Raw genomic sequence first — 18,698 nt, forward strand, 5'->3', positions numbered from 1 at the left:
TCATTCTTAAAGGTGATTCCTCCTATTCTACTTTAAAAAAACCAAGTTTTTTTGTTTTGGGGGACAAGGTCTTCCCTGCAGCCCCAGCTAGCTTTGAACTTGCTATGTAGACCAGGCTAACCTTGCTTAATCTCACAGAGATCCCCGTCTCTGGCTCCCAAGTGCTAGGATTAAAGGAGTGTGCTATCGCACCTGGCTCAGCGTTTTAGGCTAAATCTCATTTCTTCTTCACTCTTATCAAAGCAAAGCAGAACTAGATATCTGGCTCAGTGGAGATAGCTTGCCTGGCATGGACATGGGCAAGACTCTGGGTGTAATTCTCAGCACTGAAAAAAAGGCAAGGGGATGAGGGGGTTCCACTAACAGCAGCAGCTTGAACCCAATGATACAGGGTTATCAAGAGGTGCTTAGGATGTGGCACTTATAATGCTCCACAGCAGAGCAGGGGAGGATGGAGAAAGGAAAAATAAATTCCCCATATGGCTTCTAGGAGCCTAAACTATACTGCTTTTTGCTCTTATAGTGGTCATAGTTTGTAATGTTAAGAAAGCAACTGAAGAGCTGAGCACAGTGGTAATACTCCTGTAATCTGAGCATTTGGAAGACTAAGGCAAGAGGATAGGGCTTTCAAAGACTGCTTCAGCTGCACAGCACACTAGAATCCACCTAGACTACATGAGATGCTGTCCAGAAGGTAAAAAGAGAGAGAGAAAAGACAAGCAAGATAGTGCATGTCTTTAATCCTAGCACTTGGGAAGCAGAGGCAGGAGGATCTCTGTGTGTTTGAGGCCAGCCTAGATTATATAGAGTTCTAAGTGCCAGCAAGGGCTACATAGTGAGACCTTGTCTTGAAAGGAAGGCAAGGAAGGAGAGAGGGAGTAATGAAGGAAGGGCCTTAACTTCTTTCTACTATAACTTGCTAATATCACACCGAACTGGGAGATTATAACTAAAGATGCCAATCTGATAGACGCCCAGGAGCTAAATTGGAATGGTCACTATAAGATTGAACCACTTACTTTGGATAAAGAAGGCTCAAAGTGCCTTTATCCATTAAAATTTTTTTTTTAATTTACTCTATGTGTATGTTTATGTGAATGTAAGCCATATATGTGAATCCTGCAGAGGCCAAGAAGAGAGTATTGGATCCCCTGGGGCTAGAGTTACAGACAAGGGTGAGCCACTCAACACAGATGCTTGGAACCAAACTCAGGTCCTTTGGAAAAGCAGCAAGTGCTCTTAAGCACTGAGCCATCTCTCCAGCTCCTCTATCCATTAAAAAAAAAAAAAAAAAATCTGCCTTCATTTATAAAAGGCATGACTCAGTGGATCGAGACTTCTGGGCTGACAGGCTTTTACTGTCCATATTTGAAAGACGGTCCATTGTGCTCTGGCTCACACAGCCCCATGCAAAGTCTCTATTAATTCTTATGTTTATTTCCTTGTATGCAATGACCTTCTTCTGGGGGCTTTTACAGTTTTCTTTTTATCACTACTTTTGAGCAATCCAATCTCACTGTGGCTTACTGTGATTTTGTGTTTATCCTTCCTGGAGATCATTAAGGTTCTTGGATCTGTGATTTTACAGTTTCCGTCAACTTTGGAAAATGTTCAGTCATCATGTATTTCTTCAATTAGTTCTCTACTCTTTCTTCTTTCATCTCTTCTGGAGGTTCAGTTACACACCAGACCTTTGATACTCTATGACTCCTCATAACTTCATTTTCCTTTCAGCACTCAATTTATAATGCTCTTATTTTTCACTTCAGTAATCTATTTTCCCACACAATCTAATTTTTTTGCTAAGTCTGTCCAGTGAATTTTTTGGGAAATTTTCTATTCCAGAAATTCCATGTGGTTCCCTTTAAAAATCCATTGTACTCCTGGATATGAGCTGATTTTTCTTTAAAACATTTAGCAGGAGGCTAGGGAGATGGCTGAATCCGTAGAGTGCCTACCATGTAAGCATGAAGAACTTGAGTTCAGATCCCCAGCACCCAGGTAAAAGGCCCATGTGGCAGCATGTCTGCAATCCCAGCACTGGGGGAACAGAGACAGACAGATTCCAACAGCTACTGACCAGCCAGCTTGACCAAATCAATCAACTCCAGGTTCCATGAGAGATCTCAACTCAAAAAATAAGGTGGAAAGTAACTGAGGAAGACAAGAGTTGTCAACATCTTTCACACGCATGCACGCACACCCACACACGTGCACACACTCATATGAACATATACATAAGACACAAATTCTTCAGCACACTTATAACTGTTTTAAAATCCTTTTCAGGTGATCTTATAATCTCTATAATTTCTTGATATATTCACATATATTAATTATTATTGTGTGTGTATAATGTGTGTCTGAGGGTGCCTGTGTCATGGTGCTCATGTGCAGGTCAGAGGACAACGTTCAGGAGTTGGTTTTCTCCATCCATCATGGTGAGTTCTGGGGATCCACCTCAGGTCATTAGGCTTGCTTGGCAAGTGCTTTAACTCACTATACCATCTCACTGTCCTCCTACATACACTCACAGGGCTTTCTTCTGATGATAGGTCACAATGTCCTGCTTCCTCTCGTGCATGGTGACTTTTAATTGGGATTATATAATGGCTACTGACACAAGAGTCTGGACTTTGATGTTTTGAAGTTTGTTTGAACAAGCAGTTAAGTTTGTAGAACAGTTTGGTCATTTGGGGCTTCCCTCTCTTTTCTCTTTAAAATATTGAGGAATAATTTACACCCCCGAAGAGTGACTGCATTAAGTGTTTAATTCTAAGAGTTTTAAGAAAAACATATGCTGATGTGACCTTCATAATAAAGACTTAATATTTTCTATAATTTCAAAATATCCTTTTGCAGTTAGTACCACTCCAAAGCAGTCACTATAGAGTTTTCTATGTGTCTATTATTAATAGCCTTTGCCCGTTTTAAAAGTTCATTATCTTTTTACTGAGTTGTAAGAATTTCTCATATGTTTGGGGCTGGAGAGATGGCTCAGTGGTTATGAACACTGGCTGTTTTTACAGAAGACCCAGGTTCGTATCCCAGCACCCACATGGCAGATAACAATTGTCCGTAACTCCAGTTCCAGGGGAATCTGAAGTCCTCTTCTGACCTCCACAGCACTAAACAACACAGATGCACTCACATACATGCTGGCAATACACTCATACACATAAAAAATAAATATTTTTTCCTGGATTACTCTTTTGAAACAAACATTATTTTTAATTGACAACTCATAATTATATGTATTTGAGGGTACACGGTGATGTTTACACACAAAATGTGGAATGATTAAGTCAGGCTCATTATACATGCATCATCTGACTTTTTTTTTTTTTGGCCACCACAATTTTATTCTTAAATAAATGCTCAGTTTGTTTTTTAAAATATTTTCTTCTTATGAGATATTTGAAATTTCCTCTTTCAGTTGTTTTAAAATACATAGACTTTGCTGGTTGAGTAATTCAAAATCTGAAACTTTTTTGTCACATCGGATTTGGGCTAGGGATACTCAATCTCTATATAAATTATCCTTTTAAGATATTACTGTTAGTTGGTTCTCTTTCCACCTTTATATGGGTTCCAGGGATTGAACTCAGATCACCAGGCTTGTGAGGCCAGTGCCTTTACCCACTGAGCCATCTCACTGGCCTCATATAAATTATTCGGAATTACAGTCATCTGCAGTGCAACAAGATCACAAAATTTACTCCTATTTGAAAAGCTGTACCCTTTAACCAACAACTCCTCCTTCCCTTCTTACTTTTTCCTCTTTAAAAAACAGCATGATAGGAAAAACAGGAAAGAAAAATTTTTTGGTCTTTTTGAGACAGGGTCTGCCTGTAGCCCCAGCTGGCCTGGAACTCACTATGTAGACCAGGCTGGCCTTGAACCCACAGAGATCCGTCTGCCTCTGCCTCCCAAGTGCTAGGACTAGAGGCATGCACCACCACACCCGGCTGAACAAAACAATTTTAATTTAAATAATATCTATCTTTTTGTGTGGCTTAAGCCTTTTATTTCCTAAGAAACCTCTGCCTAGGGTCAGAAAGGTTTGTTTCTGTGTTTTCTTGTAGGAATTTCAGTTCTCACTTCTATATTCTGACCTGTGATCTATTTTCAGTCACTTAAAAAATTTAAATTTATTTTTATTTTATGTAAATGACTGTTTTGCCTGCATGTCATACAATACCCTTGAAGAACAGAAGGGGTCTTAGATCCCCTGAAACTGGAATTATCAATGGTTGTTAGCCACCATGTGGCTGCTGGGAACTGAACCTGAGTCCTCTGCAAAAGCAGCCAGGGCTCTTAACCACTGAGTCATCTCTCCAGCTCCTCCAGCTCATTTTTTGTATGGCACTACATTATTACATTTTTTTTTATTCATTCATGGTTCTTAGCTCAATTTATTTCATTCATAGTTCTCAGCTCAATTAAAAAATTTTTTTTTAATTAATTTTTTTTTGGTTTTTGGAGATAGGATCACACTATGTAGCCCTGGCTGGCCTGAAACCTGATATGCAGACCAAGCTGGCCTCAAACTCAGAGATCTGCCTACCTCTGCCTCTCAATAAATTTACATATTTGAGATCTGGTCTCACTATATAAGCTGGGCTGGCTTAGACTTGTGATGATCCTCCTGCTTCAGCCTCTTGAGTCCTAGAGGAATTCTAATCTTACCTGACCAGCCATGCTCTGATAACCATGAAGATGTTATTTGACTTACCTTGTTTGAATATAGATCATAAGACTTAAGCCCTGCTCAAGAATCTGGACACCTTGCTGGTGTTCCTCACCCAAGTCCTGCTCTTTTTGGCCAATCACATTTCGACATGTCTGTCCATGCTTCAATCATGTCTATGCAATGAGGTCTCTATAAAGACCAAAAGCATGGTGTTTGGAGTTTCCAGATAGCTGAATGTCTGCGGGTTCTAGAGGGAGATCCAGCTGGAGAGGTCATGGACACTTCTTGCTCCCTCCTCACACCCTGTTGTGAGTTTCTTCATCTGTATCCTTTGTCAGTATCCTTTATAAGCAACCAGCAAACCTGCTAACTGTTTCTCTGAGTTCTATGAGCTACCCGAGCAAATTAACCAAACTCAATGTGTGGGTTGGGGGAACTCCAATGTATAGCTGTGAGTCAGAAGCACAGATAAACAACTGAGGTTTGAGCCAGAAGCTAAACAGAAAGGATGGTCTTGGAGACCAAGTCCTCCTGTGGGATCAGACATAAAGTCCATGGAGACAACATCGGAATGGAACTGAATGGGGAGGACACTGATCAGGTGTCTGCTGCTACAGAACTGACTGCTTGCCTGAACTGACTTGCCTGGGGGAAAACAAAGTCCAGTGTGTCTTTCTTGCCTTGTGAGAGAGTTATGAGCCAAGAGCACTGGAGGGAAACCCTGTATCTGGAATCAAAAGTGGTCTGTGCTGTGTGTAGTAGAAGGAAATGAGGGTTGCTATTTCAAATTTTATTTATTTATTTTTATTTTTTGTGTATGAGTGTATTGCCTGAATGTATGGTAAGTGAACTCGTGTTGTGCAATGCCTGTAGAAGAGGGCATTGGATTCCCTGGACTGAAGCTACAGATGGTTGTTAGCTGCCATGTGGGTGCTGGGAATTGAACCTGGGTCTTCTACAAGAAAAGCCAGTGCTCTTAACCACTGAGCCATCTCTACAGCCCAAGTGTTGCTATTTTATTTAGTTATTTATTTTTTTTTTTGGTCTTTTTGAGACAGGGTCTCCCTGCAGCCCCAGCTGTCCTAGAACTTACTATGTAGGCCAGGTTGGCCTTGAACTCACAGAGATCTGCCTGCCTCTGCCTCCTGAGTGCCGGGATTAAAGGTGTGCGCCACCACACCCAGCCAAGTGTTGCTATTTTAAACAGCTTGTTTTTAAGCTATAACTGTTCTATAGAGTAGACACTGGGCATGACTCTTTTGAGGTACCTACTGAAATCCACAGATGTTCAATATGATCTCTCCACTATTCCTCCAGACCAAAATCCAGCCCGAATTATTGTCCATATGGGCCTGACCCCAGGATCCCCATTACAGGGAGAGTAAGACCTCACTATAAAACAGCTTCAGCATAGTAAACATAGCACTTGGGACACTGAGGACTCCCATGAGTTTGAGGCCAGCCTGGGCTACACAGTGAGTACCAGGTCTGCATGACAAGACTATCTCAAAAAGCAAAGCAAATAAACAAATGAAACAGCTGCACTCAGAACACTATACCATCCAGAGCAGAGACACTTGAACTCAACTCTATAACAGCATTCTTGTGGGATGTTCTCCTGAAGATCTTTTTTTCCCCCTATTTAAGATGTGACTCATTTATAGACTTAAATATACACAGGGAAAAAATAAATCAATGCTAGTTAAATTAACTAACAGGCATTTAAAAATATCCTTGTTTACTATAACTTCATGTAACAGAATCAGAATTTTGTTGTTGTTGTCAATAACTGATAGGATTTCTCACAGGAAAATCTGAGAGTAGAACTGCAATTCCAGGGTTCCCCCGCCCAGTGCTTAGGATCAAATCTAGAGCCACATGCATGTTAGGTAAGCTCTCTAACCCCTGAGCCAAATACATAGCTCCCAAACCAGACCTCTTGACAGAAAAAAAACACTGTCTCTAGACTGTGCCTGTAGGACTCCAACAGTCCCTCATCTCTGGCTTACCTTGTGTTTCTAGATCCTCATTTGTTCCATGGCTTGAACCACACTGGGACAATCATGGAATCAGCAACTCAGAATCTGTAGTCTGTTGCCTCAAAACTCAGTGGGAAAGCCAAGTGAAGAGAGATTCTCATGTGTGACACATACTTGTTCTGTCTTCCACACTCGCTCCGGGGGAAACACTACAAATGCACACACCTGTACATGTGCAAACACACACACACACACACTCCACAACACACCTTGGGTACAGAGGGCCTTCCTCACTGCAATGGTTTGCAAGGAGTCCATCCCTAAATGTACTGTTGAAATACAAAGCTTACCTCAGACTATGTCAGCTGGGACATTCACACTGTACAGGGTCTGGGCAACAGGATGTGGAGTGTGCTATGGCTGGGTTTCAACAGTTGTTAACTACATTGTTACTACCTCATCTCTCTACATAATTTCATATTACAAACTGAAATGTCTTCTATAAAAATGGAAAAGTCCATTGTCTTAGTTTGTTCTTCACTGCTGTGACAAAATACTCTGACCACTACCAACTTGGGGAGGAAAGGGTTTATTTAGCTTACATATCCCAGGTCACAGTTCATCCAGGAGCCCAGGGTAGGAACTCAGGGCAGAAACCTGGAGGCAGGAGCTGGAGCACAGGCCATAGAGGAACGCTGCCTACTGGCTTGCTTCCCTGGCCCCTGCTCAGCCTGCTTTCTTATGCAACACAGACCCACCTGCCCATGGGTGGTACCATCCACAGTGGGCTGGGCCCTCCCACATCACTCATCAAGAAGATGTCCCTCAGACATGGCCACAGGCCAGTCCAATAGAGGCAATTCCCCAATTGAGGCTCCCTCAACCCAGGTGTGTCAAGTTGACACTAAAGCTATCCAGCACATCCATGAAGAATACAGATGAGTTTAATAGGTCTAGAAAGACCCAAAAGCTAGAATGGAAGTTGGGGAGGAAAACATATTTAAGGGAAAGATGAACCTATAAAAAAAAAAAGGTTTGGCCCCATGTGTGACTTGACCTATGCATGCAACTTTCTGAATAAAGGAAATAAAGAAAAATCACAAAAACTCCCGATACCCATCAATGGCTGGTGATAGGAAAAGCCACAAGAATCTGTACCAAGTCCTTAAAAGAAATGTCAAAGTCAGCAAGAACACTGGGCTGCATGCCCCAGACTCCCCTTCTCCCTCTATGGCTCCCTTACTGTGTGACACCTCCCCCAGACTCCCACAAAACTGCGCTCTTGCTCATACTGGGTCCCTAGCTTCAGCCTCCTCCTGTCCAAAACGGCATGAGTGGAACCTCCCTCTGGCACAAAGTGCCCTATAGAATGCTATCTACCAGAAGCAAATGAAATGGAAGGGAAGACACGTCAGGTGGTAGCTCAGGATCACAGTAACTCAAGGGAGAAGGAAGGCCCTTGCTGAGTCACAAAGGTAATTCTCACTGTCCCTGACCCTGCTGTGGAAGACCTAGGATTTCCAGAATGTGCTAACAAGTAGAATTCCTATTGGAGACATTCCATAGCAAAGGCCAACCCAACCAAGACCTGGGGCCATGCTCAGAGGGGGACTTGTCACAGAGGGGGAGATACAGTTCTAGTACTTGCACAGACTGGAGTGACTCTCTGTAACCACACCCTGGGAGGAATACAGAATTAAGGCTGGAATCAAAGCTAGGGATCCAAGTGTCTCTGCTTCCCCTATACCTCTGTGAAAGGGGTAGATAATCAATAAAAGCTAGTTAACAATAAGGACCCGCCTTCATTCGTCACCTAAAAATGAGTCCTCTGTGTGGCTCTGCTTACTGGCTTTGTGACCTTGAGCAAGTTATAAAAGCTTCTCTATAACTCAAGCTCCTCAGCTGTAAGGGATACAAAGAGCACCTCCCTGTCAGGTGGCTGTGAAGACTGTAGGCTTGGCCAGGAGCAAGCACAGCATATCTGCCCACATGCCACTATTATCCATTTTGGAAGGCACTTCCAATTGGACATGATGAGCTAGGGCCCCGGTTCTTCTCTAGTCTAAAAGTTGTCAACAATACATCCCTCCTCTCAGGGACCTGTGAGCTCACCTGCAGCGATGCTAGATGGGAACCACTGGAGGAAGGGGACTGAGTCTCGGCTCTTTTTTAAGTTAGCATTTGACAGCTCACTCAGTGCCCAAGTACTCAGCAAATCCTGAGAGCCTACTGTTCTCATACTTTGGGGACAGCATACCGTCCTGCCAATATGAACTTCCTGAGTAAGGCACTCACTGAAGAGATTCTGTGGTTCTTGAACAAGGGCAACTGTACCCCCAAGGAATACTTGGCAATGTCTGGAGACATTACAAGGTGTAAACTAAAATAGACTGACTACTTCTATGCATGGAATAACTTACAAAGAGTAACCTTTAAAATAATTGATAATGGGGGCTGGAGAGATGACTCAGTGGTTAAGAACACAGGCTGCTGCTCTTGAAGAGAGCCCAGGTTTGATTCCCAGCACTTGCCTGGTGGTTAACAACCATCTGTAACTCCAGTTTCAGGGGAATCTGATGCCCTCTTCTGACCTGAGGGCACTGCATGACATGAATACAATTACACACACTTGCAAGCAGTATGTTCATATACATAAAATAAAAATAATAAATAAAATATATTTTTTTTAATTGATAACCTCTCTTACAGTCATACAGATCAGGCAAGTGAGCTTGGTATTACTAGCAGGTAACCTTAAGTCACACAAGGCCCTGGAAATTCCTTCCTCACCAGTCAGTAACTGGACCCCTGTACTCCTCTCATTCACTGCTTAGCTATCAGACCTCAGCCCTAAGGAGGACCACCATTCTCCACATGGCTAAGGGAGCATTTACAAACACAAGATGTGATTCAGATATGCACAAAATGATCAGCAAGTCACTTCAGATTTATATATGTAAGCATCCATGTTATATTTTACACCCCCTCTCTCATTCATACACACACACACACACACACACACACACACACACACACGGTTTTTCTGAGACAGGGTTTCACTATGTAGCTAAGGCTGGCCTTGAAGTCAAGATCCTCCTGCCTCAGTTTCCTGGGTACTGCGATCACAGGCATGAGCCACTGATAGCCAGCTCCAAATTTATACACATATACATGCATTGAGTTTTTCTTTTGAGACAGGGTCTCTCTGTAGACCGTGCTGGCCTCAAAATCACAGAGATCCACCTTTATACAGAGTGCTGGGACTAAGGGCGTGCACCACCATGCCCAGTTAAATTTGTATTTTTTGGTCTTTTTGAGACAGGGTGTCCCTGTAGCCCCAGCTGTCCTGGAACTCACTATGTAGACCAGGCTGGCCTTGAACTCACAGAGATCCGTCTGCCTCTGCCTCCGAGTGCTAGGATTAAAGGTGTGAGCCACCACACTGGCTAAATTCGTATTTTTAATGTTATCGATAGTCATAAGATTATTCAAAATGACAGACAATACTTTGGACATTAAAAAAAAATCAATAAAATCAGGCTAGGCATGGTGGTATACATTCCCAGTCCTTGAGAGGCAGAAAGGGAAGGACTGCTACAAGTTCTAGACCAGCCAGGGCTACAAAGTGAGCACCAGTGTCAACGAACACATAGACACACACAGGCACACACACACATACAGAGACAGACAGACAGCCAGAAGGAGGGAAACAGAAGGAGAAATGGAGGAAGAAAATGAAAATTGCTTACACAGCAAAGCTGAGGTAAGCAGCCATGCAGAGGCCGTCAGTGCCGTGTGCAGAGCAGAAAGGACAAGCAGGCTCAGGGAAGCATCCAGGAGTGCAAGGAGTCAGAGGGACTTGGCTCACATTTCCTCTTTGTGTCTTCAAACATGAAGACAGGATCACAGCTCTTGTTGACAAAACAAAAACAACCCCATTCTTAGGATTCCTGTGAGTATATCAGGTGCTGAGCACAAGTAACACATGCAGGACAACCTGTAGGAAAGAGACCAGCTCTAGTGGCAAGCACCACCACCTACTACCATGAGCTTGGGCAAAAGAAAGCCAGTGAGTTGGAGCAGGTTTGTTGCCTGGAAGTGGCACAGTCACAGCCTACTCTGCTCTTGTGAGGTCTTGGGGAGGCATTGCAGAGAGACACAATAAAGGGCTGGGCAGAGGAGGGCAGGAAGGCTACCGAAGCCACAGACCTGGGTACATGTGTATTTGGAATTTACACGACTTTGCTGGCTGGGTTTAACAGAATGCACTCTACAAAGAGGGCTAAAGGTAAAAACACTGTTCAAACATTGTTCAATGTATGGACACTGTGCAAACAAGGTGAAGAGGGGAGGCAAATTCTTAACCCAAGTCAGAAAACAATTTACTAAACACTTGGGAAGTGCTTTTCCCTGAAGTCTGAATGGACAGTCTGCAGTAAGGAAGCTAATGACACACCCCTAACCAACACACCCACAGAGGACCTACTTTGTACTTGATACTGATCCTTCTAGCCTTCTAATTCCCACAGGCCCAGAAGAGAGAAAACACTATTCCCATCTTACGAGGGAGGAAACTACACTGCTCAAGGACAGAAGCAGAGTCGGAAGCATAGACTGGATCCACAGCGAAGGATCCTGCTATTTTTAACTTCTTGTGAAACTCCTTCAACATAACTTCATCTTCATGCAAATATTATACTAATTACAAAGGATTTTAAACAGATCATTAAAACAGCAGAGGTCTGATTAGTCCCCACAGAGCAACACTTGGCCAACAGAGGTATTTAATAATTTTTAAAATGTATTTGATGAAATTATTCTACAATTCAAACTGTCCCCTAATTCAGACAACTCCAAATTAATGAAGTTTCACTATAAATAAGAACAACATTATGGATAAATGCTACCAAATAAATGAGCATCTAAAAATCTAAAGTCTAAAAACAAACACCTTGAACCAATATTGACTGTGATACTTTCCCCAGTGGGCACAACACCAGCTGGGGACAGAAAAAGGAATGTTTTTCCTTTGCTTTCTTTTCCACAGGAAGGAGAGGACGTGGGCATAGAGTACTGGTTCTAGGGAAAAGTGCTTTTGCTCCTGAGCTCCATCCAGTTCCAAGTGAGGCACCACTTGCTTTACTAGGAGGTAACCACTGGGTGAAATACTACCAAGGAACCGGGCAGTCCCTCAATCTCAGAGCACTACCATTACCCAGGAAAAATGCACTTTCACAAGGGAGAGCTGACAAGTAATGGACCTTACTCTTTCTAAGAGCTACAGCCTCCTGATAGGATGTAACAGGGTACACAGAATCTTTTATGAGTGTTTCTTACATAAAATGGCTATGTGAATGTAACTGTTCCAAATTGGGGGAACACAGGGGTCACTGAAACAACACAAGCACCCTAAGGAAAACACTCAGATACCTGTAAAATGTGGATGCTCTACACAACTACTGGCCAGGACTCTTTCAAGAGTCAATGCCATTAAAAACTAAAAAAGTGTGTGTATGTGTAGCTGTAGATTCTTCTAGAAATAAAAGTGACTTAAAAAGATGACAAGTGGGGCTGGAGATGTAGCTTAGTGGTTGAGTACTTGCCTAGCACAGGTGAGGTCCCAGCTTCATTCTTAGCAACAACAACAGCAGAAAAGTCATAACCAAATATAATACATGAGGCTCGTTGGGTTAATTTTTTTAAAAACTCCAGCTTTTATATAACATACATTTGGGGAAATGTGAACATGGAGTGGACATCAGATAACATATGGCATTATTAACCTGCTTACATGTTATGTAGGAGACTGCCCTTATTCTTAGGTGATAGCTGAAGTATTTAGAGGTAAAGTGTGGTACTGATTACAACTTTTCTTCAAGTAGTTCAGCCAAACTGGATGTGGCGACCCATGCCTTTAATCCCAGTACTCGGGAAGCAGAGGCAGGCAGAGATCTGTGAAATTGAGGCCAGCCTGGTCTATGTAGCAAATTCCAGCTGGAACTATAGGAAGACCCTGTCTCAAAAAACCCAAACAAAACCAAACCAAGAAAAGAAAGGTCCAGTCAAAAAAGAAAAAAATTCATAAAGAGAGAATGTCATAAAATGTGAACAACTACTGAAATGAGGTAAAGGGCAGACAGGAGTTTGCCTTCTGACATTTTTAAAGATAAAACTGGGTTGAGATATAGAGAGGCGACCAAAAGAAACGTTGTACCAACATGGCATGTGTGCACAGAGCACACAGGGAGGGCCAGATCAGCATGAGTGAAAATACCAGGTGCTCTTACCTAAGCTTAAGATACAAAGCTGAGTAGACTGGTTTGTGATTTTGCTTTGGGCCACAGGAAGAAAGCTATCATTTCTCAATGTCAGCACGCTGTTGGTACCACATGGATCCATATTTCCCAGTTTGCTAGCTCCAGTATCTGTGATGTACAAATATATAGGCAGATTTATCCAAGCTGTCAAAATGCTTGTTTTGTTAAAAGCCAATTCGCTCTACACTTCAGCTCAGAACACTGACCGTACATGGTGAAGGAAGCTTGAGTTTGCTCTGCACTCACAAGTCCTTAGAGCAAACACCCCAGATGCCAACACACACACACAGGCCAATTCCGACCTTTGGCTGACAGCTGAGTGACTCTCTTACACTAGAAGTTTGCTGAGCACCACAGCTGCTCAGCTTTGCTCCTCTGCAACTCCAGTCTGAGTGACTTCAGCAGGTCACTAGAGACAAAGCCACCAAACAAGAGGAACTGTCTGGCAGGCAGATCATGACAAAGCCTCTCCCTTAAAGTGTTTCTAATGCAGATACCCAGGCACTGCCATGACATCTCAGAAAACTCAACAGTGGCAAGTAACTGTAAGCTGGTTTGGGTTTGCTGGGCTATCCCACCACAGGTAGAACCTTGGAGAAACCCATCAACTTAATTCACAGAGTGATGTTGACAGTGGGATACACAGGTGGTTGGTGGCCTGTGACAATTTACATACTTATGTAGAACAGGATACATACAGGAGCTGGCAGACATGCTCTCAACCACCAACGCCACACACATTAGGCAAGAGTCACAGGGGGAGAAAACCCAGTGAGAACCAAAATCTTCCCCAGGAGATGTTAAGATAAGTGCAAATTCTTCCTCTGGTATAAAGCTCACTCCCTATCCCCCAGAGAAGAAAACGCAACTGGTAATGAGGGGAAAAGTGATGGCTGGAGACAAAGGAGAATAAACAGGGTGGTCTGAGGATCCACTACAAGTCAGGAATGTGAAGTGCGAAAAATGACTCCATAGTTTGTCAGCCAGAGAAGTGGGTCGTTTCATGAACAGAGAGAGCTGGTTCAGCAGGAAAACCCAAATAGTCCCTGGGAAGAACTGGGAAGTGTCCAAGAGAGGCACTGAGACACTGCCTCAGGGGACGCAGTACAGGAAGGGGAAACTGTGACCTCAAAGAGAACTGGAACGCTCAGTTCAGATTTCTCAGAACAGTCTGACAGGAGTTTAAAATGTGCACAAAGATAAAGATGGGGATGATGAAGGAGGGCACTCCCCCCTGCCCCCCAAGGGTGTCAGGTGTTCTCTCTGGCCCAGAAAATTGGTCTGTGCCTTCAGGAGCTCTGTGAGCAGGAAGAGAAGAGCCCAACAGCTGGCAGAGGTACTTTCCCAAGGCCCCTTCCTTCTCTTCTTCCTGATCTACTCCAAAGTATAAGGTAGCCCCTAGGGATTTCTTCCTCTTCCTGGCTACTCCAAACAGAAAATATCCCCATTCAACTTCCACAGGACCAAAAAACTAAGCCATAAAGTACGTCCCAGTCTGGGTTCTAGTCAGTAGGATCTCCTGATCCAACTCCACAGTCCTAGCACTTTGACTGGCTCTATCTGCTTTCTGTGCCCAGGACAGACCCAGGTGTGGCCTTCCCAGTTCTTCTACACATCATCCTACCCCACATTGTCCCAGGCCCTACTGGCCATGTTCATAAACCCCTTCTACATCAAGCTTTCCCAAGAAGAATTTATGTTCTCAGTCTATGCTCACAAAAAGTACCAACCACACTAGAGTTTGTGCACATGCTGACACTGAAGTAAAGAGGAGAGCGTGCTCCGAAGATGTGCAGGGCCAGCATCACCACTCTGAACACATTTACCCCAGCACAGTTCTCAGCTGTGAGCAACTCTTCCCTGTCACAAAGTGCCAAACCCTAGGGGATATGCCAGGCCATCAGCATCAATCAAACACATGAAAACAACCAGTTCCAGGCTACAAAATCTCAGGTTAGGGTGCAAAATAAAAAAAACCCTAGGATTCCTGGAAAGAGTGAGGAATGCTGGCTAGAGGACAGAAAGGTGAAGCTGTGAAAATAAACACATAGTAATATATGCACCTGCCAGCAATCAATTTTGGCTAACTTGTCATAAACTATTACTGTGAGGACAAGTATTGTTCAGCAAAGAAAACAGCAAGGCAGGTAGGGATGAAAAAGTAAAGAAAAAGTGGCAAACACATGGACTGTTGGGCACTTATTGCGGATGGACTCCTTGTTTAAACCCTGACAGCCAAAATAAAGTAGTGCCCAGGATCAGAGGCTGGCCAGGGGCCACCTGAAGCCTGGGTGGGGTCACCCAAAGAAACCCCTTGTTATAAAGAAGTAGGACTGAGCCTACAAGACACTTGCACTGTTTCAGAAGCCACCCTGGGGACCAACTGTGGAGCACACCCTGCTGGAACTCCCTACAGAACAGAGAGGGGAAGTTCTGAGAACCAGTCTGTTTTAGAATTAACGTCTCTATACAGATAAATTATAACTTTCCTTTCTTATAATACAATCATAGGGCCACTCCTCAGCCTGTGCCACAGAGCTTCTCCACACTTTAATAAGGGGAGGATGGTCACCAAGAAAACAGCACAACCTCCCAACCCAGGGGCACACAGGGCCCTCACTCCCCCACTCCATGGGGCAACATAGACCATCTGGGACTTCCTTCTTTACTGTGGAACTCCAAAAGAAGTGTCCCTAGTGACTTAGCATAGGGATTCTGAAACCTTAGACCCTCTGAGCCTCCTTGTCTGTTAAACCAATTAGGATGCCAGACTTTCAGGAAAAAGAAATTTAAAATATAAATAAACGTGGAGTGGGAAGCCAGGGGAAGCTTGAGATGCGACTTCATTAGGAAAGCTTGGGATAGAGATGGAACAGGTGGAGAAGAAAGAAAACGATGAGACGTGGGGTAAGAAGGCAGTCTGGGGAGTCTTGCCCTGAACAAGGGAGAGCTGTAGGGCAAGGGATGGCAGGGCAATCCGGGGACACGGGCTGCACAGCCCTAACATTCGAGGTGGGTGTGGGTGGAAAATAGCGGGATTCACGGGCCAAAAGAGAGCAAACCTCAGCGTGAAGGTTCAGAAGAGAGCTCAGCATTAAGACTTAGGGATGTGGGTTCAAAGAGCCAAGGGGAGCCTCAAAGGAGTCCTTGAGGCTCAAGGACTGCCTCAAAGGAGGCAGAGAGCGGGGTCTCCGACTAGACTGGAAAGTGGGGCAACCTTAATTTGCGATGGCAAGGTGGGAGGCGACGAGCCTTAAGCCGGTACCTGAGAAGAGGCAAGTGTAAGGCACTGCGGGGCAGGGTCACTCCTGGCCGCAGCCCGCAGCAAAACGAGGGATCCCTTCCAGCCCGGGCACGCGGGGGAGGGAGGCTGCCCGCCCAGGCCCGGTCCCTAGGCCGGAACACTTCCCGCAGCAGGGTCCCCCGGGAGGGGCGGGGCCTACGAGGGCGGCGGGGGCCGAGAAGGGGCTGGGGTCCCGGACTCACGCATCAAGGTGCTGAAGGCCACGACGCCGAGCAGTCCCTGCAGGAAGATGCCGAAACTGTGCATTAGCGCGCCGCTCTCACAGCGGCCCGCCCCGGACGCCACGGTGGAGGGCGGCGCGCCCGGCAGCCCGCCACTAGCGTTCCCGCCCGGGCCTTGCATAGCGGCCTGGCGGGAGGGCGCGAGGGGCCGCGCCGCCGCGCCGCGACCCGGGAGCCGGAGCCGGAGCTGGAAGCCGGTACCTCAGTCGGCGGCCCACTCGCCGCCGCGCGTAACCCGACGTCTGAGATTGCAGCTCCTGATTGGCCAGAACAGGCGTGGGGCGGGGCTCCGGATCTCCCCCTGAGGGGAGGGGCACCAGGCAGGCCAGGGGGCGGGGCCAAGGTATCCAGATGCAGGTGGACAGGCCAGGTGAACCAGGCTGAAGGGAAGCAAGCAGCCCCCAACTCCCCGTGCTGTAAGTCCAGAGGGCAGCGGCCAGACAACGATTAAGTCTGCGATTAAATTCCTTTCTCCACCAAGGTAAATCTTTTATGCCCCGGACAATTTATTAAAAATACTCTTCGGGGGCTGGAGAGATGGCTCAGCGGTTAAGAGCACTGGCTGCTCCTGTAGTGGACCTGGGTTTGGCTCCCAGTACCCTCCAGTTCCAGGGGATCCGACGCCCTCTTCTGACCTCCGTGGGCAGTGACTGACACGGGTGCACTTACATACATGCAGGCAATACACTCACGCACATAAAAATATTTTTTAAAATACTCTTGGATTTTACCCTCAGATTTAGATTCACTACTTAAGAAGTGGAGCAATAAACTGCAGCTAGATTATTCTGATGCAAAGTTTTCTGTAAAACAGTCTAAGACTGAAGCTTCTTCCCAAGCCAAACAGTGAGTGTTCTGCTTTCATGGCCCAAAGACAAAGGATTCTACTCATTAATCCATATTAAATTCCGCCACCAAACGTAATTTGTGGGGTGGTTGTTTTGAAACAGGGTCTTATATAGCCCAGGCTGACACTCACACTTGTTATATGTAAACCAAAGATGGCTTGAATTCCTAATTCCCCTGTTTCTACATTCCAAGTCTTGGGATTACAGATCTGTGACACACCATGTGTTACTGGGTTGCCCAGGCTGGTCTGGAATCCCTGCATTTGAATGATCTTTCCAATTCAGCCTCCAGGATAGCTGGGACATTACGAGGGCTAAATGTTATCCAAAAGATTTCTTGGTTAACAGGACTATTAACCTGATTATCCAAGGGGGAGAAAATGCAGTTCTTCAGTCCTTCTCTTATGAAACACTCACACACCTATGTCTTTATGCAGCATTCTAGTTGCATGGATGCTCTTCCCTATTCCTGCTCCATCAACTGCCCACCTGACCTCCCTATTCCCACTGTGCTCCTGCTTTCCTTGTGTGTGCTAGTCCACCAGTACTTTGCAGACTGCTCAATCACACAGCTATAAATATCTGTGTCTGTGTGTGTGAACTTCCTGAAGACAGGAACTCATTTTTATTCACTCTTGAATCCAACAGGTTTAGCACAGAGAACATGCAGCAAATGGTAACTGAACTTTAATTCATAAATTTAAAAACTCTCCACAAATTCATTGACTATGGAGAAATATAGGAATCAGTTTAAGAAAGTAAATGGATACAGGAAATTTAAAATTGTATTATTTCCTTCAAATCCAAGAAGGACCTTGTAAGAACACTCAATAGTAACAGTTCATGTTCAGCGATCAAACAAGAGGATGTGTCTTAAAGCACAGGAGGTTTGGACTGGGCACAGGGAATTATTAGATGCTTGAAGACATAGTTCAAGGAAAATTGCACATAATGCTGAGAAAAGAAGTTTTGGGCAAGCACTGATCTGCTTATTCAGATGAGATTGATTCTCATAGAGAACAAGAGACAGTCTTCAGAATTCAGGAACAGAATTCCCAGGTCATAAGGGCTGGGGAGGATTCTGCTGAGTAAAATAAAAATTATCTAAATCTAGAAGGGAAAGGATGAGACAGCAAGAGAGGAGGGGAAATTCCAGAATTTTATTTAAGTAGGAAGGACCTTTCTCATCAGAAATGAATCATTTCTCATTCAGAAATGAATTCTCTGAGGCCCCTGGGCAAAGAATTTAAAAGAATATACTCTCACCAAGATGCCTTCCTTACTGTCAAAACAGCACAAACGAAGTTAAGGTTAAATAAAGATTAATACCTGTCTC

The 18,698-nt window shown here is 44.6% G+C and overlaps 1 protein-coding gene across 1 annotated transcript in view; it reads right to left on the reverse strand.

The window, feature by feature from the left end:
• The window catches only part of LOC103749018 (store-operated calcium entry regulator STIMATE), a 58,810-nt gene extending 42,050 nt beyond the window's left edge, over nt 1-16,760 (reverse strand). The window contains exon 1 of the mRNA XM_008851816.2: nt 16,476-16,760. Coding sequence (XP_008850038.1) covers nt 16,476-16,635 — 160 coding nt within the window. The 5' untranslated portion in view covers nt 16,636-16,760. The remainder of the gene's footprint in view (nt 1-16,475) is intronic.
• Between the last annotated feature and the right edge of the window lie 1,938 nt (nt 16,761-18,698).

Source organism: Nannospalax galili, unplaced genomic scaffold (genome assembly GCF_000622305.1).
Source record: "Nannospalax galili isolate Female #2095 unplaced genomic scaffold, S.galili_v1.0 scaffold485, whole genome shotgun sequence".
Lineage (NCBI taxonomy): Eukaryota > Metazoa > Chordata > Mammalia > Rodentia > Spalacidae > Nannospalax > Nannospalax galili.